Genomic DNA, 25,531 nt, shown 5'->3' on the forward strand with positions numbered 1-25,531 from the left:
GCCTGCTATCCCCCAACCCACCCATATTTCACAGCAACTATAACTGGCATCCATGCATTCCCCTCCATTCCATAGTTTTTGCCTGGTGCACTTCACCTAGGGCTCTTGCCTCTTCATACTTAATGAGTTGGCAACTGGGACTTCTCTCACTAAGCTATACAGTCACATGACATTGTGAATGTACATTCTGGTGCCAACTGCCATCAAAACCCAAGGACTACCTGGAAAATAATATCAAATAGAATAATGTTTATGGGTAGAGGTAGTCCTCAACTTACAACAGTTAATTTAGTAACTGTTCAAAGTTATAACAGCATGCCCATGGTCACGTGGTCAAAATTTGGATACTTGGCAACTGACTCACATTTATGATAGTTGCAGTGTTCTGAGATCAGGTGATCACGTTTTCCACCTTGCTGTCTGACAAGCAAAGTCAGATACTAGATTCACTTAACAACCATGTTATTAACTTTAAAATGCAGTGATTTCACTTAACAACTGTGGCAAGAAAGATCATAAAATAAGGCAAAATTCACTTAACAATTATCTTGCTTAGCAACAAAAATTCTGGCTTCAATTGTGATCATAAGTTGAGAACCACCTGTATTTATACACACATAAGATTCATATAGAGCAATAGCAAGATAATAAACTAAGTAGCCTCTCCTTTTACAGTATCTGAAAAACAAACTGCACAACTATTAAATTTAAAGTTATTGGCTTTAACTATAGAAAAAATTATCAATATTTAACACATTGTTAAAGATTTCAGTGGAGATGTCTCCAAATAAAGTATGCTGTTTCATCCAAGTTATCTTATACGGCCATCAGGAAAAGAATGTATCCAAACTTACTACAAATCCTAGCATAATACCCAATGCAGCAGATTATGAAATATTGACTCAGTGGTTACCTTAGAAAATCGGCCATAATGTCTAATCATAAAATATTACTAAATGGCTCTTTCGCAAGTTTCAACAGTATTGCATTATATCCTTTATATTTAAGAGACAGAGTAGCTTATATAGTTGGGGATAGCTAATGGACTGAGGTAAACATTTTCTAAAGTATAGCTTTCAATTTTAGATCTATCAGTTTGTAAATTAAAATATTAACTATATTATTTTACCTTAAAATAGGCAATCCAGTTCTCTTCAGACAGTATTAATCTTTTGCCTCCATGTGAGGATAAAGCAATTGTTCACTAAATTGAAAAAACCTCCACTTCAAGTTTTACTTAAACATAAGATTTTTCTCATTTCAGAGCAGCTACTGCATCATCACCATTTTATATGTTCAAGTTCCAGAAAAATAATTCTGAATTTTATCATTATCCCTTGGTTAAACAAGAATAAATTCTACCTTATACCCCTTCCTCTCCAGCCCACTTTCCACCTTGGAATTTATCAAGATCTGGAGAACAGTCCTTATTGCAATATGAAAATAAAAAGATATATGAGGATTATTTTCAAGTTTGAATAAAAACTCAAAATCTGTAATTACAGGTTTCTGTAATTTTAAATTCTGGACATTTTAGTCAAAAATAGTTCAACCAATCCAAACAATATTAGGAACTAGGATTAACTGCTTTCTTCATGCATCAAGAAAGATCCAAGATTCTCCCCACTCCTGTCTGTACGATCACCACATATTATTTTAAAGACAAATGTTTGGGGGACAAATACTAAGTCATCTGAAAACATCACTCTCTTCTCCTATTTTATGAAAGATAAGTCTATGAATTTACCTTTTATCTTAATTTAGTATTTTATCTCCTATACTGTATTATCCACATATCATGTATATGTACAGGTAGTCCTCAGTTCATTTAGTGACTGTTGAAAGTTGCAACAACACTGAAAAAAGTGACTTATGACCGTTCTTCACAGTTACCTTTGCAGCATCCCCATCATTTATATTCGGATACTTGGCAACTGGTTCATATTAATGGCTGTTGCTGTCCCAAGGTTATGTGATCCCCTTTTTGCAACCTTCTGACAAGCAAAGTCAATGGGGAAGCCAGATTCACTTAACAACCAAGTTACTAACTTATCAACTGCAGTAATTCATTTAACATCTGAGGCACGAAAGATTGTAAAATGGGGCAAAACTCACTTAAAAGTGTCTCACTTCAACAACAGAAATTTTGGGCTCAATTGTGGTCATAGGTCAAGGACTACCTGTATCTGTATGCTGATGCCTTACTTAAATTTGTGTATCAGTGATTGCATGATCACTATAGATGCCATATGCTAAATACAATGTATATGTACCAATGCACAGAGCTGTGGTGGCACAGTGATTACAATGTAGTATTGCAGGCTAACTCACTGATCACTCCAGGGGTTCGATCCTGACCGGCTCAAGGTTGAATCAGCCTTCCATCCTTCCAAGGTGGGAAAATGAGGACCCAGATTGTTGGGGGCAATATTCTGACTCTGTAAACTGCCTAGAAAAGGCTGTAAAGCGCTATATAAGTCTAAGTGCTATTGCAACAATAAATAAAATAAATAAATAAGAATTTACCACAATTCCTTGCTCCTTGCCAATCTTTCATTTAATCAAAAACAGATGCATAAGCCCAACCTAACAACGTATGCTTTCAGTGTACGCTACTGTATTTTTTTGACAAATCCAAGAATTTCATCAAAATAGTAAAATAGAATAAGTTCTTCCAGACAGTAAATCAGCAAATACATACTTAAAAAACTCACTTAAGATAGTCCACTACATGTATTTTGCACCTTTTATTTTCTTTTCTATTTCCATTAAACAGATCTGGGAGGCACAATCAAGATTGTATTCCAACTTCAGAGTACTCTGTTGTAAACATGTGTATGAAAAAGAAACAAGCCATAGCAAACTTCAGGTTTGCACAGTCCTATCCTCCTCCTTCCAGATGGCCAAGAGGAGGCAATTGGAAGCTTTCACTTCCATTCTTAATTAACAACTGTTCTGGGTCTGGAAAATAAAATACAATTAATTTTAACCAAAATTATTTAAACACACACAGATTTCCTATGATAGAATACTTGAAACACTCTTGAGTTTTTTGTACTTGAAACATACAACACACAAGGCAGTTCCACTGATTATATTTTGACTGGTATGAAACAAGTATATTAGCACAGATAGCATAATAAATTACAGTGAATAAAAAGTAGATATATGTAAAACATTTTGAACTCTAACAATAGGTTTTGGTTTTTTTTGAACAAACACACTTGTTCAAAAAGATTTGAACTGCTCCAGGTAAGGAGAGGTTGAGAGATTGCCTCCTCTCATGAGGAAACCACAAGATAGGAGTCAACTTTTGAGTTTGGCTGCTAGGAGATAAGGAAAGACAAAAAGCTTTCAGTTGCATCAGAGCTTTTATGGATACTTGCATAATCTGTATTCCTTGAGAAACAATTGATACCAGCATACTTAGAAGAAGTAGCAGCAAAAGTTACCATAACATGCAGGAAAAAAAAATCAAATGTCAAATACAGTTTGGTCACAAACAATGCTGCAAATGTGCCCAATATGAGAAGATATTTAGAGCAACATGAAGAAACTACCACACTAATGACATATGGTAGTAGCACTCATTTCATACACCTCCTAGCCAAAGATTTCTGTGTCCCGGAAATAAAGAGTAATGTTGAAATTGCTAAAAACTTCTGTAACAATCATTTTGCAGCATCAGCTCTGAAAATAATACAACCAAGCTAACACTCCCACAAGATGTTAGATGGAATTTTGTAGTGGACTGTTTTGAACAATATATAAAAAACTGGCCTATTCTGATTATCGTTTGTGAGCAAAATCCTCAACATTGGGTTTAAGAGAAACGTTGACCATATGCTGAGCATCCTGAAACCCGTTTCTGAAGCTTTAAACAAAATCCAGAAAAACAGTTGTTTTATTGTTGAGGATGCTGAAATTTGGAAGGAACTGAGTAAGCACTTAAAAACAGAACTACACACTTGACAAGCAGAAATTACAAGATTTTAAAAAGTAAATGGGACAAGCACTGTCTCCAGCTCATTTTCTCGCAAACACTGTCAATATCCAGTACCAGGGTCAAACCGTAGGTGCTTAGGAGTTAGCCATGACATGGGTATCCAGCAACCATCCATCTCTAGGGCCAACTACAATGAGCTTCAGAGCTAAGGGGGAATCATTCAAGAAATAGATGTTTGCTGATGGAGGTAACTTGGATTCAGAAAGTGTTGAAGTAATGATTTCACTTTTAACCACAGTGGCCTCTTCTGCTGGCATTGAAAGAATATTCTCTTCCTTTGGACTTGTTCACTTTAAACTGAGAAATCGTCTGGGACCCGATAAAGCAGGAAAGTTTGTTTTTATTTCCAGCTCATGAACAAACAAGAGAACGAAGATAAAAATGAGTGAGCTGCAGAAGACCGTGTTCGAAGCTTTTTTTTAATGTGGACAAAGCTGATCTATTCAGTTTAAGCTTTTCTGTTTTTTTCAAAAATATTGTTTATGCACTTCAGTTACTAAACACTGTTTAAGCAAATACAAGAATATGTAATATGTTATTGTTGTAATTAAATAAAAGAATTTGAGTAGTTCTCCAACTACGTGTGATTAATCTATTCACCTAAAATCGGTTCTGATATTGCTGTTTTACTAACCTGACAGCTTATTATTTTAAATAGGAAACCTTCATTTTGTTTGCAAATAATATTAAAGATTCTAACTACCAGCAAGATTGAGTCCTTATATTTAAAAAGCACCTGTCATTTCAGATCCATCATGGCATCCATTCACCTGCTGCCCACCCCGTCCCTCACCTTGTTGTGTCACTGCCATCCCATTAAAGTGAATGGGACTGTTGGTGAGTCAACAGCAGGTCAGAGGAGGAGCCACTGCAGGAGAGAGATGACAGTTGCTCTTTTAAAATTATGATTTAAATCGAGTTGATTTAAATCAAGCCTTTTTACTAGTGATTTAAATCATGATTTAAATTGTGGTTTAAATCAATTTAATTTAAATCAAATCCACCCTGATTTAATTTGAAGTTAGAGTGTGCATTCGATTTCTGTGATATAACTTTAATCCCCATTAATACTATTAATTAATACTATTAATTAGATCTCTTAAACCTCATTTTCCTGATTCACTGTTTCCACTCAAGACGTCATGGGCAGAAGCCGGACCTACCACTTAAAACAAGAAGAATTACAGAATGACATTTCAGTTTAATTCACATAGAAAACGTTCAAACCCTTCTATAAGCAAAATCAGTAATATTTCAGTCTTCTGGTTTGGGTTCAAAGGGCTGAAGATATATTATTCCAATGTTAACCTGTAATTTGTAAAATCTCTAAAATCATAGTATTAGTATGTTCAAATAAATAAATACTGCTATGTTTATGTTTACATCATGGAAAAGGTGGGAGGTTTTTTTTATAGTGAGATTAAAAAGTTGATTGTATTTTGCCTTCACTTCAGCAAAATAATTCTTTTAGTTAAATACAAGAGTACCATAGCATAGAATATTAAAAATCTAGACACAGGGAAAGATTAGATATGAATAAAACCAAGTGTGCTGGGAATGCAGTACTGTTCATATATTTCTTTCTTAGGTGCATGCTTGCTGTTTGTATATTATCTCTTGTGCATTCCTGCATCCCTTGAAACTGTTCAGAAACTTAAGCCTCTGGAATTCATATCTATTAAATTTGGAGCGTACGTTTAATAGCATATACGTTTATTAATGGCATCATCATCATCATCATCATCATCATCATCATCATAATTTAATTTTTATACCGCCCTTCTCCCGAAGGAATCAGGGCGGTGTACAGGGCAATACAATAAAATACAATATATAAAAATCAAAAGAAATATTAAATACAACAGCCTAATTCAATAGATTAATACAAAATGTTAAAATACCCCTAAACCCATCAGACCAGGCTGGCTTGTTCAAATAAATATGTTTTTAGGTCACGTCGGAAGGAGCAAAGGTCGGGAGCCGTCCGGAGCTCCACCAGTAAACGGTTCCAAAGGTCTGGCGCGCCCACAGAGAACGCCCTCCCCCTGGGGGCCGCCAGTCGACACTCTTTGACCGACGGCACCCTAAGGAGGCCCTCTCTGTGGGAGCGCACTGGACGAAGGGAAGTTGATGCCGGCAGCAGATTCATTTATTACAGAGATGGAAAACCTTATTATGGCCATGGATTGCACTTTTAAAAAACATGTTTTAGCCTGCTTTTATTATTTTTATAATAACTCAAGATGGCAAACATATCTAATATTCCTTCCTCCTATTTTCCCAGCAACCACTCTTTGAACTCAGTTGGGCTGAGAGAGTGTGTGTAGCCTAAAGTCCCTGTGGCAGCTTTCATACCTAAGATGAGACCCACAAGCTCCTGATTTCTAGCCTTGTACCAAACTAGCTCTCAGTTATATTTTTATATCTTCAGCTGAGAGCTACATACTTAGATGTACAAAAGCAGTATCACTAAAGGACTATGGATAAAATTTTATCTCATGTTTTTCATTTCTGAAGCATCTTCAGGTAAAAAAATGTTTGCTTTATCTAAGATAGATATATTGAACTTACTGAATGCTTAATTTCACAATGAACAAAAACAAATAGTAACTGAACTACCACAGTTTGGTTGCTGACCTCTGAATATCTCCACCTAATTTCAGACTATAACAAGGGACATTTTATACATAGGTTTCTTATGACTATTTATTTAAAGTTTTTTCTGTTTTATTGTTTTCTTTGCATTCTTTAAAAACTCCTTTTTGTGGTAAGGGAAAATATCAAAAAATCAGTAGTCATGATTGCAAGAGGAAAACACTGACATAATGATATCACACAAATGCATATGTCAATATTTTTCAAGGGAAATGTTATTTTGTTTATTGCAAATGTCAACTATTTCATGTTTAATTAAATATACATATTTCAGTATCTCACCGCAACAGACAAGCAGGAATCTCAGGAGATTAAGGGATGGGGGTAAACTGATCCATTTTTCCAAACAACTTGAATTATGTACTAAAACGGATGGACAATAGCATGCATTACATATCCAACAGACGATACTCTACATATTCAAGATAGAGCATTCTATCTACAGCTGTTTACAAAATCAGAACAAATGGCCATTAAAAACTAGAAGCTTGTACTTAAATATTAGCCATAATAGTGAAGCAATTCTCTTTTCCACATCCAGAGCCTTTAAAATGACACTGTTTTTTCAAGGCATAACTTTTGAGTTATTAACAGAAACAAAGTAACAGTTGGAAAGGACCTTGGAAGTATTTTAATTCAACCCCCTACCCAAACAGGAGACTCTATAACATTTCAGACAAATGTCTGCCCAATGTTTTCTTAAAAGCTTCCAATGATGGAGCACCCACAGCTTCTGAAGGCAAGCCCTTTCACTGATTAATTGTTCTAACTGTCAGGAAATTTCTTCTTAATTCTAGGTTGGTTCTGTCCTTGATTAGTTCCCAACCATTGCTTCTTGTTCTGCTTTGTTAAATAGATTGACCCCTCTTCTTTGTGGCAGCCCCTTAAATACTGAAACACTGCTATCATGTTAGCCCACTCTTTCTTGTCACTAGACAAGGCATACCCAATTCCTGCAACTGTTCTTCATATTTTAGCCTCCAGCCCCAATCATCTTTGTTGTTCTTCTCTGCACTCTTTCTAGAATCTCGATGTCTTTTTTTTATATCATGATGACCAAAACTGGATGCAATATTTCAAGTGTGCTTATTAAAACACTTCACATAATCTGGATCCTATCCCTTTGTTAATGCACCCTAGGGCAGGGGTCAGCAACCTGAAACAGTGAAAGAGCCACTCGGAACCGGTTCCCTCACAAAAGGAAAAACTGGTAGCCACAAAAAATGTGTGCACATGCGTGTACATGTGCGCATGCGCAGAACAGGGTTTGACTGAAGAGTGGAGCCAATGCGAGATATGCACCTACCCTGCATATTTGAATTGATTGGTTGAACTTTTTTAGTCCCACTTTTTTTTTGGACTGCACATGGCAGAGGACTGGGAGCCGCAAGAGATGGCTGAAAGAGCCACATGCAGCTCCAGAGCCGCGGGTTGCAGACCTGTGCCCTAGGGCTATTTCGGCTTCTTTGGCAACTGTAGCACACTGCTGGCTGAAATTTAAGTGGTTGTCTACTAGAACAGGGGTCCCCAACCCCCAATCCATGGACCAGTACTAGGCCGCAGCATGCCAGCAACCGGTCTTCACAAAGAAGCAAGGCCCCATCCGTGGGATGCAGGCAGCACACAAAACCACACACCCTCCGGTCCGTGGAAAAACCTCTCTCCATGGAACCGACCCCCAGTGCCCAAAAGATTGGGGACCTCTGTACTAGAATGTCTAGATCCTTCTCAGTTATTATAGTGAGCTAGGTACCACCTTTCTATACCTGTACATTTGGTTTTACTTGCCTAATTGTAGAATCTTACGTTTCTCACCACTGAACTTCGTTTTTTAGATAGGACCCAGTGTGCACTTCTGTATCTTGAGCTTATCTTGTGGAACGCTGGCTATTTCTGCCAGCTTTGTGTCATCTGCAAATGTGATGAGTTCCCCTTCTATCCCCGCATCAAAATTGTTTATGAAAATATTAAAAAGTACTGGATTTAAAATAGAGCCCTGTGATACCTCATTGCCTGAAGATACATTAAGGACTTGTTGAGAATGGTTGGTCAGCCAGTTACTAATCCATCAGGCGATTATTATTATTATTTATTTCCTAAGCTCCTTAGATTATTTGTACTAAACAAGTAAGTTTAATCCAACCACTTAAATACTTATGCATTTTTCAATTTATTTTTTCTTAAGCTACCCATAGAATTTGTTTAATAATTATTTATTAAATTTAATAATTTATACCTCAGAAGGTGATGGGGTTTTTTTTCTCCAAAATCAGTAGGATTACAAATTTACTGATAACTACTATACATAAATTGACACATATATAGATTATCTTCTGTATCTACTTTTTCTCTGGGGAAATTTTTTAAAGTCTAATTTATCTTACTTTTGGAAATCTATTATGAAGGATAAAAGGAAATTGTCCATTAAATATTATTACAGGGACACTCCACATAGTTTTCTCAACAACAGTACAAAAATGGTTTGCCATTCCATTCTTCTGGAATATATGTTTAAATTAGTTCTGCTAAAGCTTATCCCAAACTACTTTATAAACCTATGATAAAAATCTGTTTAACTTACTTCTGGATTATATCAGAAAGACAAATTTATACAGTAAAAATAACATAAAAATGAGATCCATTAAGCATACCATTAAATCTTCAGTTATATGATTAATTCTAACATGGCCATTTATTAGTCTTGCAATCTAAACTAGCCATTTTGCAAGCCAGAGTTAAAAATCCTAGCACTGTGATAACAGAAGTTGCACCATTATTCATAAACTAACATTTGTTTCCATATCATTGTTACTGCATTTCTATACTTCTAAGGTGAACCATAGTTAAGCAGAATAATAATAAGAACACCAAATGGGCAGAATCATGTCATTTGTTTAATTCCAGAGTTTCTTTGCATCTTATGAAGAAGTCCAGAAATATTTTAATGTCAATTTAAGTATACAACCATTTATCTAGTTGCCCTATTATGCTTATTTAAAATATTAAAACACATTTTACTGCAGCAAAGAAATCCTTATGAATTATGAATTAATCATTTTTCTTTGTATATCAACTTTTACTAACTTGACATTTTTCTGTCATTTTCTTGTACTATGAATTGTTATTATTATAAACTGTAATTTTGGAAGTTTTAATGTATCTGTGAATCTTTTTCTTTTTTTAAAATACCTTTCCAGTTGGCATAGTAAGATAAAAAATATTTCAATACAGCTAGTCCTTCACTCATGATCATAATGGAACCTGCCCATTACAATTGCAAGTCGTGATGGTCAGTAAGCAAGGTGACCATATGATTGCCTTGTTTAATGGCCTACACATCTGCTCTCCCTGATATAGTAATTAAGCAACTGCACAGATCATTAAGCTGAATATGGGGTGCTTCAGGGATAAGGAAACCCCTGGAAGTCCCAGCACAAGCCCAGGCCCACCTGTCCCAGGCCTCCCAAGGCACACCCCCAAACCCAAGGCAACTTGTGCTCCACTTCCTGTCATTCAGGGACCTCACAAGCCTTAGGCCTGATTTTTGCCCCATTCCCGAGCACCACCACTGGATCTCCACAGACCTTGGTATTCCTTCCCATCCCCAGGCCCCATTCCTTCTGCCCTACCCCCTATTTGCAGTCACCTCTGCTTTCCTAATGTGTCTCCAGAGTGTTTTGGAGAGCTCCAGAGCTCACATCAGGAAAGCAAAGATGATCACTCTGTTCACAGCTTACTCTGTTTTTCTAACATGATCTCTGGAATGCTTCAAAAATGTCCAGAGATGTTCTGAAGAAACAGAGCAGTTTGGTCTGTTCCTAGGTTGCATGGTTTCATTCTGGAAGCAGTTGCAATGTTTTAGAGCAGCCACATTTCCTTGCAACCACTCCAAAAATAGTAGTTGTTTCCAGGATATAGCCATAAGGTCCAGGAAAGCTGAGGGGAAGAATGCCTACCTGTCTTTCCTAAAACAAACTCTGGAGATCTTTGAAAGGTAAATCAATTATCCATGACAGGAGGTGGGGCACCCAGTGGGGCAGACTCAAGGTTTCTGGGGACCCAGCAGGGCAGGACGGGGGGGGGGGGAGAGACAAGTGGAAGGGCTGCTACAGCATCCCTACAGTTGGTGGTAAAGGTGAATGTACCCAAGGGCACTGCAGTGGCTATAACTTCGAAGCTTTGTCATAAGTAGCTTTCAGAGATGGGGGGTATGTATCATAACTTTGAAAGGGAGCTATGCAACTCCTCATAAGTCAAGAACTTCATATAAAATGTATAACAAATAGGGCCAACAAAAAGGAAAGAAACTAGAGAGATTTATCTATTTTATCCCCATTTTTATAAGTAACTCAAGGCAGTAAACATAGCTAATACTCCTTTATCTTCCTATTTCCCGTCAACAACAACCTTGTAAGGTGGGTTGAAAGAGAGTGACTGACCGACGTTACCTAGGCAGCCTGAAACACAACTCATGGTCTTCCATGTACTAGCATGGTGCAAATAGAATTAATGCAGGAAATGGTTAAATGCATTTAACATATTACTTTTATATATAAGAATTAAAACAATACAATTCAAAACATGCTGTGTTTTAAAATCAGCTATCTTTTTCCAGAAACAATTATAAATTACTCTACAATTATGTACTGACAAAATAATGCTTATGAACATACCTTTATCTTTCTTGAAATCTAAAGCATCTTCCTTATCTGTCACTATTTCTTTCATGTTGATTATACTTGGATGATTTAGTTGTCGAAGAATCTTTATTTCCCTAATAGCTGTAATGGGAAAACCTTCTTTTTCATTATCCAACCGTACTTTCTTTAATGCCACCATTTCCCCTAGGAAAATATTAGTCAAACTATTATTAGCAAAAACTAAAATACTGACATATACATAAAATTTCATATTATAAATATATAGAATATAGAAATAGAAAAAACCACTTTGTCGCTAACTAATAAACTACAGTATTTTGAATTAAAAATCTCTACAAGATCTATATTTATCAAAATGTGAAGTTCACCAAGGCCTTTCATTTTATAAAATAATATAATCTTTATTGTCATTTTTTACTGTGGGCACCCATTTTACTATGGCACCCATTAAAAATTAAATTCTGCTGCCTGTTCTCAAGTGTACACATATATAAAAGACATATAAGCATGTCGTATACATACATATGTATATACCTACACCCTTACATATAAATACATATAAATATTAATCACTATCCATCTTGAATACACAGCGGAAAGGGGAAGTTTGAGAATTCACAAGGTTGATACTGTATGGGAAAAAATTGTGACTGAATCTGGATGTTGTGGTTCAGATACCATGAAGCCTCTTCCCAGAAGATAACAAGGAAAACAGGTCATGAAGAAGATGTGTAGCATCCCAAAGAATGTGGACCCTGCTCAAGAAATGCTTATATGCTATGTCCTGGAGAGAAGGGAGTGAACTGACAATAATCTTTTCTGCCATCCTCACCATTTTCTGCACTGCCTTCCCATCTGAAGCAGTAATGCTTCCAAACCAGGCAGTAATGCAATGTGACACAATACTCTTGATCATCCTTCTGTAGAAAATGGTAAGGACAGGGGAAGGGAAATGTACTTTTCTCATGCAATACAGAAAATGCAGGCGACCAAGCTCAATTTGATTCAGCAAATCAAGTATTCTATCAATTAATCAAGATTGACTTAACTTTAAAAGTCTGGACAGCCAGCTTGGTACAATAATTAAGTCAAATGGCTAGGAATCAAAAGGCTATGAGTTAGAGTCTACCTTAAACATAATGACACACCTGATGATCTTAGGCAAGTCATTTTTTCTCTGCCCGAGGAAAGACAATGCCAAGCCCCTTCCAAAATTTTGCCAAGTAAGCTGCCGAAACTACAGGTAATTTTCAATTTATGACAACTGAGTTCCAAATTTCCAGTGCTAAGAAAGCAGTTGTGAGGTGAGTTATGTCTTATGTACATTTTTGCCACAGTTGTTAAGCAAATCACTGCAGTTATTAAGTGAATGATGCAGTCATTAAAGGAATCTGGCTTTCCCCAATGATTTTGCTTGTTGGAAGCCAGCAAAAAAGCTTGCAAGTGGTGATCACATGACCACAGGACAGAGCAACTGTCATAAATACATGCCAGTTGCCAAGCACCCAGTCACTAAACAAATGGCTTTAAGCACTACCTGTAGTCCAGAAAAATGCCAGGAGTCACCACTGAATAGAATTAACTAAGTGGAATTAATACATCTTAAATCAGTTTTCATGTCTTCTTTCATGTCTCCAGATATACCCTGAACCATAATTCCAGAATATATTCATTTTTATGAGGTACATGCATTGCCAAACCAATTGTCTCCAGTTTTTGATAGCACAAATGCTCATCTTAATATCTCCTACTACATATATATGAATTTCCCTTCCCAACAGAAAATGGAACAAATGAAGAAACCATAAAATCACCAATACAAGTTTTCCAAATACCTATGTTAAAGAATTAAGTACAAATAGTCCTTGACTTACAATTCAGTGACAACGGCACTGAATAAAATGACCTATGACTGTTTTATACATTTATAAGTGTTACAGCATCCCCAAAGTCACATGATCAAAATTCAGATGCTTGCAAACTGACTTCATATTTATGATGGCTTTTCAGCCATCTGACAAGGAAAGTCAATGGGGTGTTAAGATTCAATAACGATGTTATTAATTTAACTGCAGTGATTCATTTAACAACCGTGGCAAGAAAGGTCATAAAATGAGATAAAATTCACTTAACAACTGTCTCACTTAGCAACAGAAATTTTGGGTTCAAATATGATCATAAGTCTACTTGTATGCATTCTGACCATGTACTAGTAGAGACTGCAACAATTACTTATAACACCAGCATTTTTGTTGTGAATCATAATTTAAAACTTACCTGTATCTTTATCTCTGGCTTTGTAAACTTGCCCATAGGTGCCTTCTCCAATAATGCCAATGATATCAAACTTATCTACACAACGTTTCCCCCAGTCAATTTCTTTCTGCTTTGTTTCACCATGACGTGGTCCACATATCCTAACCAAACAATTAATAAAATTTTGTTCCACAAGAATATATTTTTGTCTAAAAATGTTACTTCTCGGTACATTTCTCTTGGTAAATATTTCATTACATATTAAATTATTTTTTAAAATATCAGTCACTCATACAGTGAATTAGCATTTTATATCCTCCTTGCAGTGCTATACTACAAATCTTATGCAACAATTTTCACCATAATTGGCTGCTCTGGTTTCATGTTTCCCTTAAATCCTCCCCCCCTCCATGGATGTATTATTCAAAAGCAGATTATAGTATACTGTGAAGATTGCCTATTTCTACGGTTCAAATAAAATAGAGCAGATTTTTTTACAGGTAAAATAGGAATGATCTGGAATACTAACCAGAAACATTTAAATATACCAAGTTTTTTTAAATTCAAATATTATTCTTAAATTACTCTTAAATTAACATATAAATGAGAGAACAACAAAGACATAATCTTATTTTAGCATTTAAAACAATACATAATGATTTATCTATGGATTGGTATATTTCTGCCCAAATACTATAATTCTGGATGCAAGACAAAAATGAGAGTACAGAGAATGTATCTGTTAAAGAACATACAAGTATACTGATAATTTAAAATCTAATTCTTCTAACTTGTTCGTGCACAAAATACAAAAAGCAATCTTAACACAATTCTATAATGAATCAGTTATCAATTTCCTTGAAACAAGAATTTTAAAGTGATTTTTGAACTTTATATTTATTATGATCTATATATTAAAAATAAATACACATACTTCGGTCTCTTTTTATGATGTGATTGCACTAGTATCCTTTTCTCTTCTGGGCTTTGGGATATATCATCTCCTCCAGGTAACTCAGGTGGCAATGGCAAGTCTGCAAGCAAATGGCGTAATTTCTTCTCCACTTCTTTTTTCACTGCTTTTACTGAAATGCTACCTTGCAAACTATAGCAAAATAAAAATATGTTTTTTGTCAGCATAAATGACAAATTTCTAACTAAAACAAAGTATCAGGTTCTAATACATTTTTCCAAAATCATACTCATGTAAACATAAGGGGAAAGGTTAAACCTAGACTTTTGATAAAATACAAGAGACAGTGAACATCAGTACTAATCCATGTACTTTGTATACATTACTAAGTAGCCATCAAAATGGATTGGTAAAGGTTTTGGCTACAAACGCTGTTTTAAGCATACACAAGATTAGAAGTTAATGTTAGCATAACAAAAAGTATTTAATTTCATTAAACCCATCTGGCATTTGCAGGTTGACATTGATCTTTAAAAATTATATTTCACAACTCACCAATCTGTATCTTTATCTTCAGGCAGCATGGGAGGGAGAGGCAGGGGTGGCAGAGTGGAAGTGATTGGCGCAACACTACAGTCTTTCTCCTTAGATGCTGCAGTTAGGATATGAGGTTTATTCTTCTCTTTTACTGCAACAGATTGTGTTGTTGGTTTCACAAGGGTTGATTTATTTTCTTTTGCTTCTAAAACTTTCTGTTTAGCCACTTTCTCTACAGTCACATTGTTTTTCACTTTAGTTTCCTGAATAGAAACTTTTGTTTTTGTTTTATCATTTTTCAAAGATGAACTATTTAAAGAGGAAGATATATTTTCTATTTTTATCTTTTTTACTTCCTTTACATTGTTCACTTGTTGTACAGCAATTCCTATGTCAATTCCCTTAGTAGGTGTAGAGGTGTTTGAAACTTTTGCATTGGCTTTAGCTGCCTCTGCTGCCCTGGCTTTTTTGTTCTTGTTCAGCTCAGCCCCCAGGCTGCTTTTTAGAGTCAGAGTACTTGGAGAAATACTGGACTGCCGACTTCTGGATCTTGACAATCTGTGTCTACTACGAGATCTTGAATGTCTTGATGAGTAAGGACTTCTGCTTCTGGATTTTGCTGATTTTCTGCTTACAAAAATACAAGTTTTAGTGAGTAAATATTGTTATAGTGCTAAATTACAATGAACACCTTTTACAGCCATTCCATTAATATTTTTACTGGTTAAGTGGCTTTTTTTTAATCAAAAAGCTTTAATAACAGCAAGAGGTCGCTATGTTACCTAACAAATTTTTAATGTGTGTTTATATTTCAGAATACTTCAAGCAAATTTTGACTGTATAAATCGGAATACTTACTGATTCAGAATATCATCCAAAGCTAAGATTTCAACCAAAAAAATTGAAATAAGCTTTGAAATGATTTGTTAGTGAAAGATTTAAGGTTTAAAATTAAATCTTCATTTTGATATCCAATTACAACACTAAACAGAAGAACAAGAGTTGGGGGGGGTGAGTAGAGAAAGTTAAACAGAAGAAAGTTTGATTTAGATGGGATAGGTTAGAAGGGGTGATTTTTACTTTTAAACAATAGAGATTAAGTTTGACCTCTGTGCAGAAAGCAAGAAATCTTTTGAAAAACTTTATATAACTGGAGGAAATACAAATGAGAGTGACAACTGCAAAAATGACCAGGCAAACGTAATAGTAGACATAAGACATAAAGAGGGTTTCAAGTTAGATTTATAGGCATTTACTTTTCTAAAATCTTGGCATGAATTATAAATGTTCAGTGTAGAAAATAAATGGGAAAATCTCAAAATTGAAAAAAAAACATTAAAAATTTAAAACAAGATGTAATTTGTTTAACAAGAAACACTTATTTGGGAAAAAATATAAAATATATAAGTCAAAAAATCTGAATCTATTTCAGCAGAATTGAAAAAAAATTGTTTTGTATATAAATCTGCAGCTATATCCAAAACTTATACTGACTGTTGATTATGGCACATATGTCATGGTAAACAGGTAGATTAAATTTTTGATACGGGAAACTTATGTCCCAAATGAAGCTAAAACAGCATTTGATAAAGGTCATGGCTAAATTATTGGATTTTACATATAAAAATTGGGGGATTAGAATCGAATAGTTTCTCCACAAAAAGAACCTTTAAAAATATTAAAGATACAGAGGGTAAATTAACCCTTTTTTAATTTAATAGATTACTTGGAGCATTTTGTTTGCCAGAGATATAAAACGGTTGCTGAAAAGAATATATTTATTTTATGAAAAACATAGATTTTTCAAGAATAGATATGATTTGGATTTTGATGATTTGGGTAATAATGTTTATAAAGTGTAAATATTATCAAAGATCTTTTCAAATCACTTTTAAAAGGAAAAATGGATCATCATGGAAAATGTCAGAATGACAAGATTCTCAATACTGGTCCAAAAAAATAAAATATGGATATTTGATAGTTATCACAACATCTTTTCTACGGTTTTCAAAAAAGTTCAAAGAAGCAATCATTTTCTTTCTGTTGAGGTTTGGGAGAAGCTGAATTTAAAATTGAAGAGATATAAACAAAGACAATTCAACTATAAAAATGCATAGTAACCTGAACCACCTTATTTCCTTGTCAACATTCAGCATCAGGATTATTGCTGGATTGTTAAAGAGGGCTTTACAATAAATGGCCATTACATTGTTCTATAATACTAATTATGATCAACTGCAGCACAAAGAGTGAGACTATTAAACATATATTTGCTAATGGTATATCAACTGTATCATATTGGTAGAAGGCACTAATTTAAACTGAAAATCTTTTGAGTACTAATTCAACTATTAACCACAATTGTTTCTTTTACTGATTGAGAAGATATTTTTTTTAATTGATTCATAACTGAAAAGCAATTTAAGAAGTAAAAAAGCAGAAAAGTTGGCTCTCCCACAGGATACTGAAAAAAGATACAAAGTATTCATTAACTATAACAACATATAAGTTACTAGTACTAACCTGGCTGAAATTGCTTATTTTTAAGAAACAAAAATCAAATGCATATTTTCTATTAATGAACTATTTTATTATTTGTTTGGGATAATTACTCTCGACATAGAAAAATGTTTCCAAATGTTCACTGAGTTAATTGAACTGTTGATGATTACTAATATTTATATAATTGTAATATGATATATCAATATAGTTATATAATATTTTAAAAATTAATCTGGAACAAAAGAGACCAGGTACTCCTCAACTTACAAACATTCATCTACTGACCATTCGAAGTTACAACAGTACTGAAAAAAGTTATTTATGACTGTTTTTCACACTAACAACTGTTGCAGCATATATATGGTTGCGTGATCAAAATTTGGATGCTTGGCAGCTGGCATGTATTTATGACAGTTGCACTGTATTAGGGTAACGTAATCAACTTTTGCAACCTTCTTGACAAGGTTGTCTTCAACCACGTTAGTAACCACGTTACTAACAATTACACTGATTCACTTAACTATGCAAGAAAGGTGGTAAATTGGGCAAAACTCCCTTAACTGTCTTGGTTAGCAACAGAAGTTTTGGGATCAACTGTGGTCATAAAGTGAGAACTACCTCAACTTTCTATACTCTCACAAAATAACAATATCAAAGTACTGAAAAATATCAGTTCAGATTTTAAATACCAAAGTGTTATACGTCAAAAGGAGAAATTCTAAAATCTTTCTGACTAGCAATTTAAATCAAATCCAGTTTATTTAAGAAATTTTTTTGTTAAAAGTAATCCTATCTGAATTATTTTCAGAATCATTAACAGATTCAAGTAAATTAGAGACTATCATAATATTTCATCAAAACAAGTACTTTGTATTCAGATTTCTCACTGGATGCTCAAGAATATCTGCAGAATACCCTTCATCAAATTCAAAAACTGAGACGCTTTTGAACAAGGAAATTTTAGTCATAATTATCTATCCTGTCAAATCAGCTTGGAGTAGTGGTTAAGGTTTCTGAAAAAGACACCATTATGTCCCACCTTAGGCACAAAACCAGTGATTTTAGGCTAGTTAGTTTCTCTCAGTCCTAAGATGAAAGCAAATCACTACTGAAAATCCTTGCCAAGAAAACAGCAAGGATTGGTCCATGTAGTCTCTAAGAATCAAATACAATTGAATAAAAGAAAAAAACCCATATCCTGTAATAACATTAAGGTTCAATGACCCCAATATGACCCTTAAAAACCAAAATGTTATTACTTTAATCATCTAAGTTTCCCTGGCTCCTAGTTTTATCCAAACATAATTCAAAGTGCTGCTAACATTTGAAGTAAAACTACTTATAGCATACAACAAAAACACGTGAAGAAACAATCCTCCAAATGAAAATTACATATACTAACCTCATTTTATAAGGCCTGTGTCTATGCACCTGGATCTCAACAAGATAAATTACCAACAAATGAAAATCACTTTTCAACTAAAATTGCATTTAAAATATTTAACTGCTGCTACTTTTTATTTTATTCAAATAAGCCACTTCCTTTTTTATTTTCCCAGGTTACTTAACTAATTGAGCATAATTTTACAAAGCTTCTGTGGGTTTTTATTCATTATATTTTAATTACTATTTAATTTTATATTATGTTATAATAATTTATTTCATTTTATATTATTTATATTGTAGCCCTTACAATTTTGTAAGATATTTATGGAGAAACCTATATTATCTTTGAGAAATAGAGATCTAATTCTCCTTGTAATCAATTATTTTTTTATTTTACCTTGTAGCTCTTTTTAGAGCTAAACTGCTGGATACCAGCTTACTTATTTTCAATAATTCTGTTTATCTAGTGATAGAGTGTTCCATCATGTGTTTATTTGTTGAAAGCTAATGTGCAGAGTTGAATACAGTTAGGAAATACATACTTTTTTCTAGAAATCCTATTGAGCCCAACGTTTACTTTTGAGTATTTGTCCATATACATATGCAAACTCAAATGTAGTTAGGAAACAATTCTCAAATCTGTATTTTCAAGTAAAATCAACTGATTAAGTGTACATATTCCTCAAATATTGATTTTGCTCTAGAGCTTGATTATTCAAAACTCACAATTTAATCTGAAAATTATACTCCAATATTCAAATTTATAGTATTAGCCAATAACTGGGAAGAGATTTAATTGCAAAGATTTTTTAAATACCAGAACATCACTGTAAAGGCTGTATTTCCTCAAACACAGCCTAATTCCAAGATAACTATTCATTTCTAGCTGCAATAGCTAATGCAAGAACAACTTATTTTAAAAATGCCCATTTCTAATGTCATTGTGATCAATGGTTCATATGTGTAAAATAGGTTGACTCAGAATTTTTGTTTCAGAAGTTGCCCAATTTTCAAAAATGCATTATTTTATGTTCCATCTCACCCCATTTCACTCTCTTATATTTGATTAACCAGCTGGAACACACACATTATTATCGGACTATTCTATTTTGAGAGTATAGCCTGAAATAATGCGTTTTTAAAGAAACTTCAACCTTATGATTACCTGATGGCTGGACTATAAGGGCTGCGCGAGCGACGTCTGTAAGGACTCGGTGACACATCCCCACCACACTCGAAAGAACTGTGCCGGCTGTAGCTGGGTGACCGACGCCAATAAGGGCTAAGAGAAGACCGGGGACTGGGGGACTTGCGGTTCCGTTGGCCTTGTGAAGCTCTGTGGCTAGTTGGGCTGTCATCTCGATAAGGACTAGAGGACGATCGTTGCCGCCTGTAGGCCCTGGGTTCTGTCTTATCCTCCCGGTAGGCTTTAGGCGGTTCCTTGTAAGCTGAGGGAGGCTCTTTGCCTGCTTTCGTCCGGTTCCGGTGGCTTTTAGTTTCCCGGTCTTTCCGACTGCTACTAGGCGACGCAGCTGAGCCCTTCCTGCGGCCGTCGCTGCCGCCACCGCCGCCGCCCCGGGAGCCATCCCGGTCCTGGCCACCGCTGTGATTGTGGCGGCTGCGAGACTTGGATGAAGAAGAGGAGGCCTCGGCTCCCCCCCTGGCAGCCGGGGCCACCCCCTCCTGCTGTAGCGACGCCTTGTCCTTGTCCACCCCCCGCCTGTGGTGTTCCCGGTGCCGCTCCCGAGAGCGACGCCCACTGCTGCTGCGGTGTTCCCTGCGCGGCCGCCGGATGCTCCGATCCGCCTCACCGCGGCTTGAGCGTTGTTGGTTGCCCCCGCCGCCACCGGAGGACGCCGGACTCCCGCCGCCGCTCCCTACCCCAGCCGTCCCGCCTCCCACCGGTCCCTCGGACTGGGAGCTTACGTCGTCGTATTCTTCGGCCGCCCCCTCCACTAGTGGCCCCAAGCCCGCCCCAGTCCCGCGCCGCTCCGAGGCTGCGAGGGCCGCCCCTGAGTTACCTCCACCTGCACCCCCTGATCTGCCGCGCCGCCGTTTGGCCCGACTCCCCGATCGCCGCTTGCCTCGCGGTCGCTTCCGCTCCCCCCCTTCCCCACAGCAGGAGGAGGCGGCGCCGCCAGTGGCCGCCAGGAACAGCAGAGACTGCGGCGGCAGCGGCGGCTGCAGGAGCGAGGGCTGCAGCAGCGGGAACAGCAGCGAAGGTGCCGGAGGGCCCGCCACAGGTGACGGAGGCAATGGGGGCGGCTGCTGCGCCGAAGCGTAGCGCTTCCGCCTCCGGTGATGCAAACGCTTTTTTTCTGCCGCTGGCGATTCGGAGCCGCCAGCCCAGGCCCGGATACCGCTCCCGCCTCCGGACGTCGCCGCCTCTGAGGTACTCGGCATCGGGATCTCTCTCTGGCAAACAAGAATCCGTCAAGGCGCCCAAGAGGTGGAGGAGAAAGAAGCAATCGCCATTGGGGCCCTTTGCCAGGTTCGGTCCGTAGGACGAGTCTCTCCTGCCGTCCTCTGTCTCCTCACATAGAAGGACAGACAGTTCCTTAGGCTGGGACCGTCAGCTGTAGCTTCCACGAGCTCTTAATACCAGAGATGGTGGCTGCCTCTTCGCCTGACACAAACCGGCCCCATTTCCCGGCTGGGCCCCGAGTTAGGCCTGCGCGCCTCCCTCTCGGTGCTTATGCCCAAACGGTCCCTCAAGGCCGTGCCGAACGCTTCGTGTCCCACCGCTCCTTCTGCTTTCCCCGGCTCGTTGGTTCGCTCCGTATCCAGGAGAACGAATAAGGGATGAGAAGGAGCAATTGCTAAATAGTCTCCGTCGTCCTCTGCGTTCGCTTCTCTCCCACTGGCGCGCACACAGAAAGAGACAGAAGGGAGACGGCCGGCGCAGCCAGTACAACTGCGCGTGCGCCACTGCGCTGAAGTAAGAAGCAATGAGCCTATCTCTAAGCTGGAGAGTTCGGTTTGTTCCTTTTCCAAACGCAATCAACAAGAACTCGCGAGACTTTCTCTCACACGTCTTTCTCCCCTCTATACCGGAACATTCGACAGGCAACTTCCCGAACGGTCCTTGTTTCTCTAGATGAGAGATACTACAATCCTAGGTGGTAATCTCGCGAGTGTTCCGGTTTGCATTGATAGTTCAATATTTCATGTGCGGAGAAGAGAGGCGGTATTATATGGATTGAGCCATTCATATCAAATGAAGCAGGGCTTTTTTGTCATAGAACGCTCAGAACGGAGTTCCGGCACCTTTTTTGGACGGAACCTTGAAGGGTAGGCAAGGAGGGTTGTATGACGTGTGAGTTCCGGCACCTTTTTCTTTTACAAGAAAAGCACTGAAATGAAGTCATTTCTTTTTATAAAGTTTGATAGTTAAAGGAAACTGAATGGGAATGACTTGTTAGTGCTATTTTTATTTTATTATTTCTTTGCTGCATTAAGTAGCACCTTAGATGACCTTGTTCTCCAGAAAGCTACTATTTTAATGGGAATAGTAAAAATTAGCGTACGGATCTATGGAATTTGGGAGGGAGAGACAGTTTGTTTAAGACTTCAGGCTATAAACCAGTTGATTGTAACCTCCAGGAAATAGTGAGCGGTAGTCCTGGTTTAGGCATAAAAACTGGCTCGTTCTCAGTCTAGGACAGGGGTAGGCAACCTCGGCTCTTTTATGACTCATGGACTTCAACTCCCAGAATTCTTTTTTTTTTATTTAAAAAGTTTTACAATACATTTTGACTTTAATCCCCCCCTCCCCCACCCCTATCCCTCTCCCCCACTCCCCCCCCCCCGACTTCCCAGAGCTAAATACAGGGAATAAAATCAAAAAACAAACATAAACACCCCTATATTATCAACAATAAACTATAAATTCTATCTCTCTCTAGCTCATATAAAATGAGTACAAACAATATTAATATTACAAATAAAGTAGAAAAGAAAAAGAGGAAAACAAAAAGATCTTTACTCAAAATAAATTGAGAAAAGAAAAAAAAACTTTCACCTGCTATTTGCATTCTCCCACCTTTCTCTAATTTCCAAACAAATTCTCAGTTACGCACCAAAAGCGCTTATCTCTATTAATCTTAATAATCTCCAACCAAACTAAACTATAGTCAAAAATAGTTCTTGCATATATCACGCCAAATGTCTCACAGTTCCAAATCATCCTTAAGTTCAAATAAAAGTTCAAATAAAAAGAGTATATATAAAAAAAATTAGGCAATCTCTAAGACAACTTGTTGTTAATTAGGAGTTTACATACCCACTCTTAGTTCAACACATACTTTAAGTCCATAACCCTAATATACTTTTCTAGCAAGCAAATAACATCAATCTTAAATTGTATAAAATATTAAAAAAAAGAAAAAACTTTCTTTCTCCTCTATAATAATTTTACTCCATTGACATTCTAATCTAAAAATTTAATCAGCAATCTTAACGCCCCAAAACTTTTGGAGCACCTCTGTCATGACCCCCAAAACTTCTTTAGACCGCTCTCCTCCTACATCTTCATTGTAAGCACACTTTGAAGATTCCATAACTTTCCGCTGGTCTTGCTCTTGCTCTCGTCTCGCTCCCAGAATTCTTGAGTCAGCAACTATCTGTGTCTAGTTCTTTTGGTATGCAATGCTCTGCAGCAGCGTCCTGAGGTAAGGAGTTGAAACAGTTTATATGTCCAGGATGTGAGGGATCAATAGATATTTTCTCAGCGCTGACCCAGTGTGTCATCAATGAAAAGCAGGCTGGTTGCAATTGTTTTTTTCTGCAATCTAGTTATAAGTTGAAGTCTGTACCTTGCCTGTTTGGTTGCTGTATCAAACCAGTTACAGAAGTAAAAGTGATAGACTCAATAATTTTCTATGTAGGCTAAGCTATTGGAATTAAACTTTTTTGGGATTATCTATAAGGATAATCTCTCTGTCTCTCTCTCTCTAACACATGGCATCAAAAATCAATACTAGGAACAACTACTCCAAAAATTTTGTGGAATTAAATAGGGAGCTACAGCTCCCACTCTCAATTCATCAGCACTAAGGTTAATCTATTCCCCTGTATGGCTTAAACAGCTGTCATACTAGTAAGTTAGACGCCAAGCAAATGACACTATCAGAATTATATGGAGATGTATTAAAATCACTCCAATTTCCTGACTTCCTGTTCTCAGCCATATACCATGTTTCCCCGAAAGTAAGACCCTGTCTTACTTTCTTTTGGCTATGAAATAAGGAGAAAGTTTTATTTTCGGGGAGGGCTTCTTGCTGATACTCGCACTAGTAGGCTGCAAGCACGCAAGGATTGAGCAGGGCCTATGCATGCGGTGGAGAAGCAACTCAGCAAGAGTATGGTGGCAGACCAGGTACATTACGGTGTGGTCGTGATAGGCAGTGGCAGAAAGCCTGGCACTGGGCGAGTCGGCCCAGATCTTCTGTGCAATTGCCAGAGCACACACACACACTGCCGGCCTGCCAGGGCCCTTTGCTAGCGGCCGCTGGTAAGACTGTGCCACCCATGCCTCTGCCTTTGGGCTGATGAGGGCCACCAGCCTGCCTGCCTACTTGGTGCTGCAGGTGCCAGACTAAGGGCTGAACCTGGCACTCTTCGGGCCTTGGCGGGCACTGCACCTCTCATACCAGCTGGGTGCTTTTGGGCTCTACTGGCTGCTCCCACCAGATCAGCTTTATTTCACTATGAAATAAAGAGGTGAAGCAGGTGGCGGGGTATGTGTGGAGTTGCTTCCCTCTGCTTGCTGGACACCTGCCAAAGCCACGCAGGGTAAGGTTGCCACATACATCCGCCCAGATGCCCTTGCCTCCCCAAGCTATTTTTTAATAACCTGCCTTTCAGCTGTATTGTGTTTCTCCGTTCGCTTCTCACCTTCGCCACATGTTTGTGGGACAAAAAAGAAAAGTTCAGTCAGACTTTCTAACTCCTCGTGAGATCTCAAGAAGTTAGAAAGTCTGATTGAACTTTTTTTTTTTTTGCTCCAGCAGTCACACGGAAGATCTGGGCCAACTCGCCCTGTGCCAGACAGGAGCAGCCCAGAGCACTATAGCCAGGAGAGCAAAGAGCCCCGCGAGGCCAGCAGCACGGGCAGCCACTTGGTGGCTGCATGGGACCTGATGCAGCCAAGAAATGTCCCAGCAGCTGCAGGGCCAGCAGACAGGGTGGGCAGAGGCCGGACTCGCTGAGGGTTTGGTTCGTTGTGGCCACAAGCAAGCAGGTGGTGGGATGGAGAGGGGCTGGCAGCAGTCGGTTCTGCCGGTGGTGGGGGCACTCTGGCAGCTGCACGAAAGACCTGGGTCGGACTCGCCCCGCTCCATGCTAGGTCCACCCCCCAGAAAATCAGCTGGAGCTTTTTGAGTAGAGTTTACTTTCAGGGAAACCTGGTAGCACCACCAGCTTTATGAAGGCAGGGTGCACTAGTGAGAGAACACAGAAAAATTATGAACAACTCACTCCTACTGGTGCATGCCGATTTTTCACATCAGGTTGAAGACTCAAATTCAGGAAACCGCCACAGGCACCTGTACGATGTCTTTCCTACAATTTTAACATCGATTCCCAATGAAAAGCCAAATGAGTTGCTGAATGCCC

The 25,531-nt window shown here is 37.8% G+C and overlaps 1 protein-coding gene across 2 annotated transcripts in view; it reads right to left on the reverse strand.

The window, feature by feature from the left end:
• The window catches only part of CDK13 (cyclin dependent kinase 13), a 52,299-nt gene extending 29,806 nt beyond the window's left edge, over nucleotides 1-22,493 (reverse strand). For both annotated transcript variants that reach the window (XM_083378271.1, XM_083378270.1), the window contains exons 1-5: nucleotides 20,082-22,493; nucleotides 15,047-15,655; nucleotides 14,513-14,683; nucleotides 13,600-13,739; nucleotides 11,335-11,505 (exon numbers count right to left, since the gene is read on the reverse strand). In XM_083378271.1, coding sequence (XP_083234397.1) covers nucleotides 11,335-11,505; nucleotides 13,600-13,739; nucleotides 14,513-14,683; nucleotides 15,047-15,655; nucleotides 20,082-21,319 — 2,329 coding nt within the window. In that variant the 5' untranslated portion in view covers nucleotides 21,320-22,493. The remainder of the gene's footprint in view (nucleotides 1-11,334; nucleotides 11,506-13,599; nucleotides 13,740-14,512; nucleotides 14,684-15,046; nucleotides 15,656-20,081) is intronic.
• Nucleotides 22,494-25,531: the final 3,038 nt, after the last annotated feature.

The sequence above is a fragment of the Vipera ursinii genome, assembly GCF_947247035.1.
Source record: "Vipera ursinii genome assembly, chromosome: Z".
Lineage (NCBI taxonomy): Eukaryota > Metazoa > Chordata > Lepidosauria > Squamata > Viperidae > Vipera > Vipera ursinii.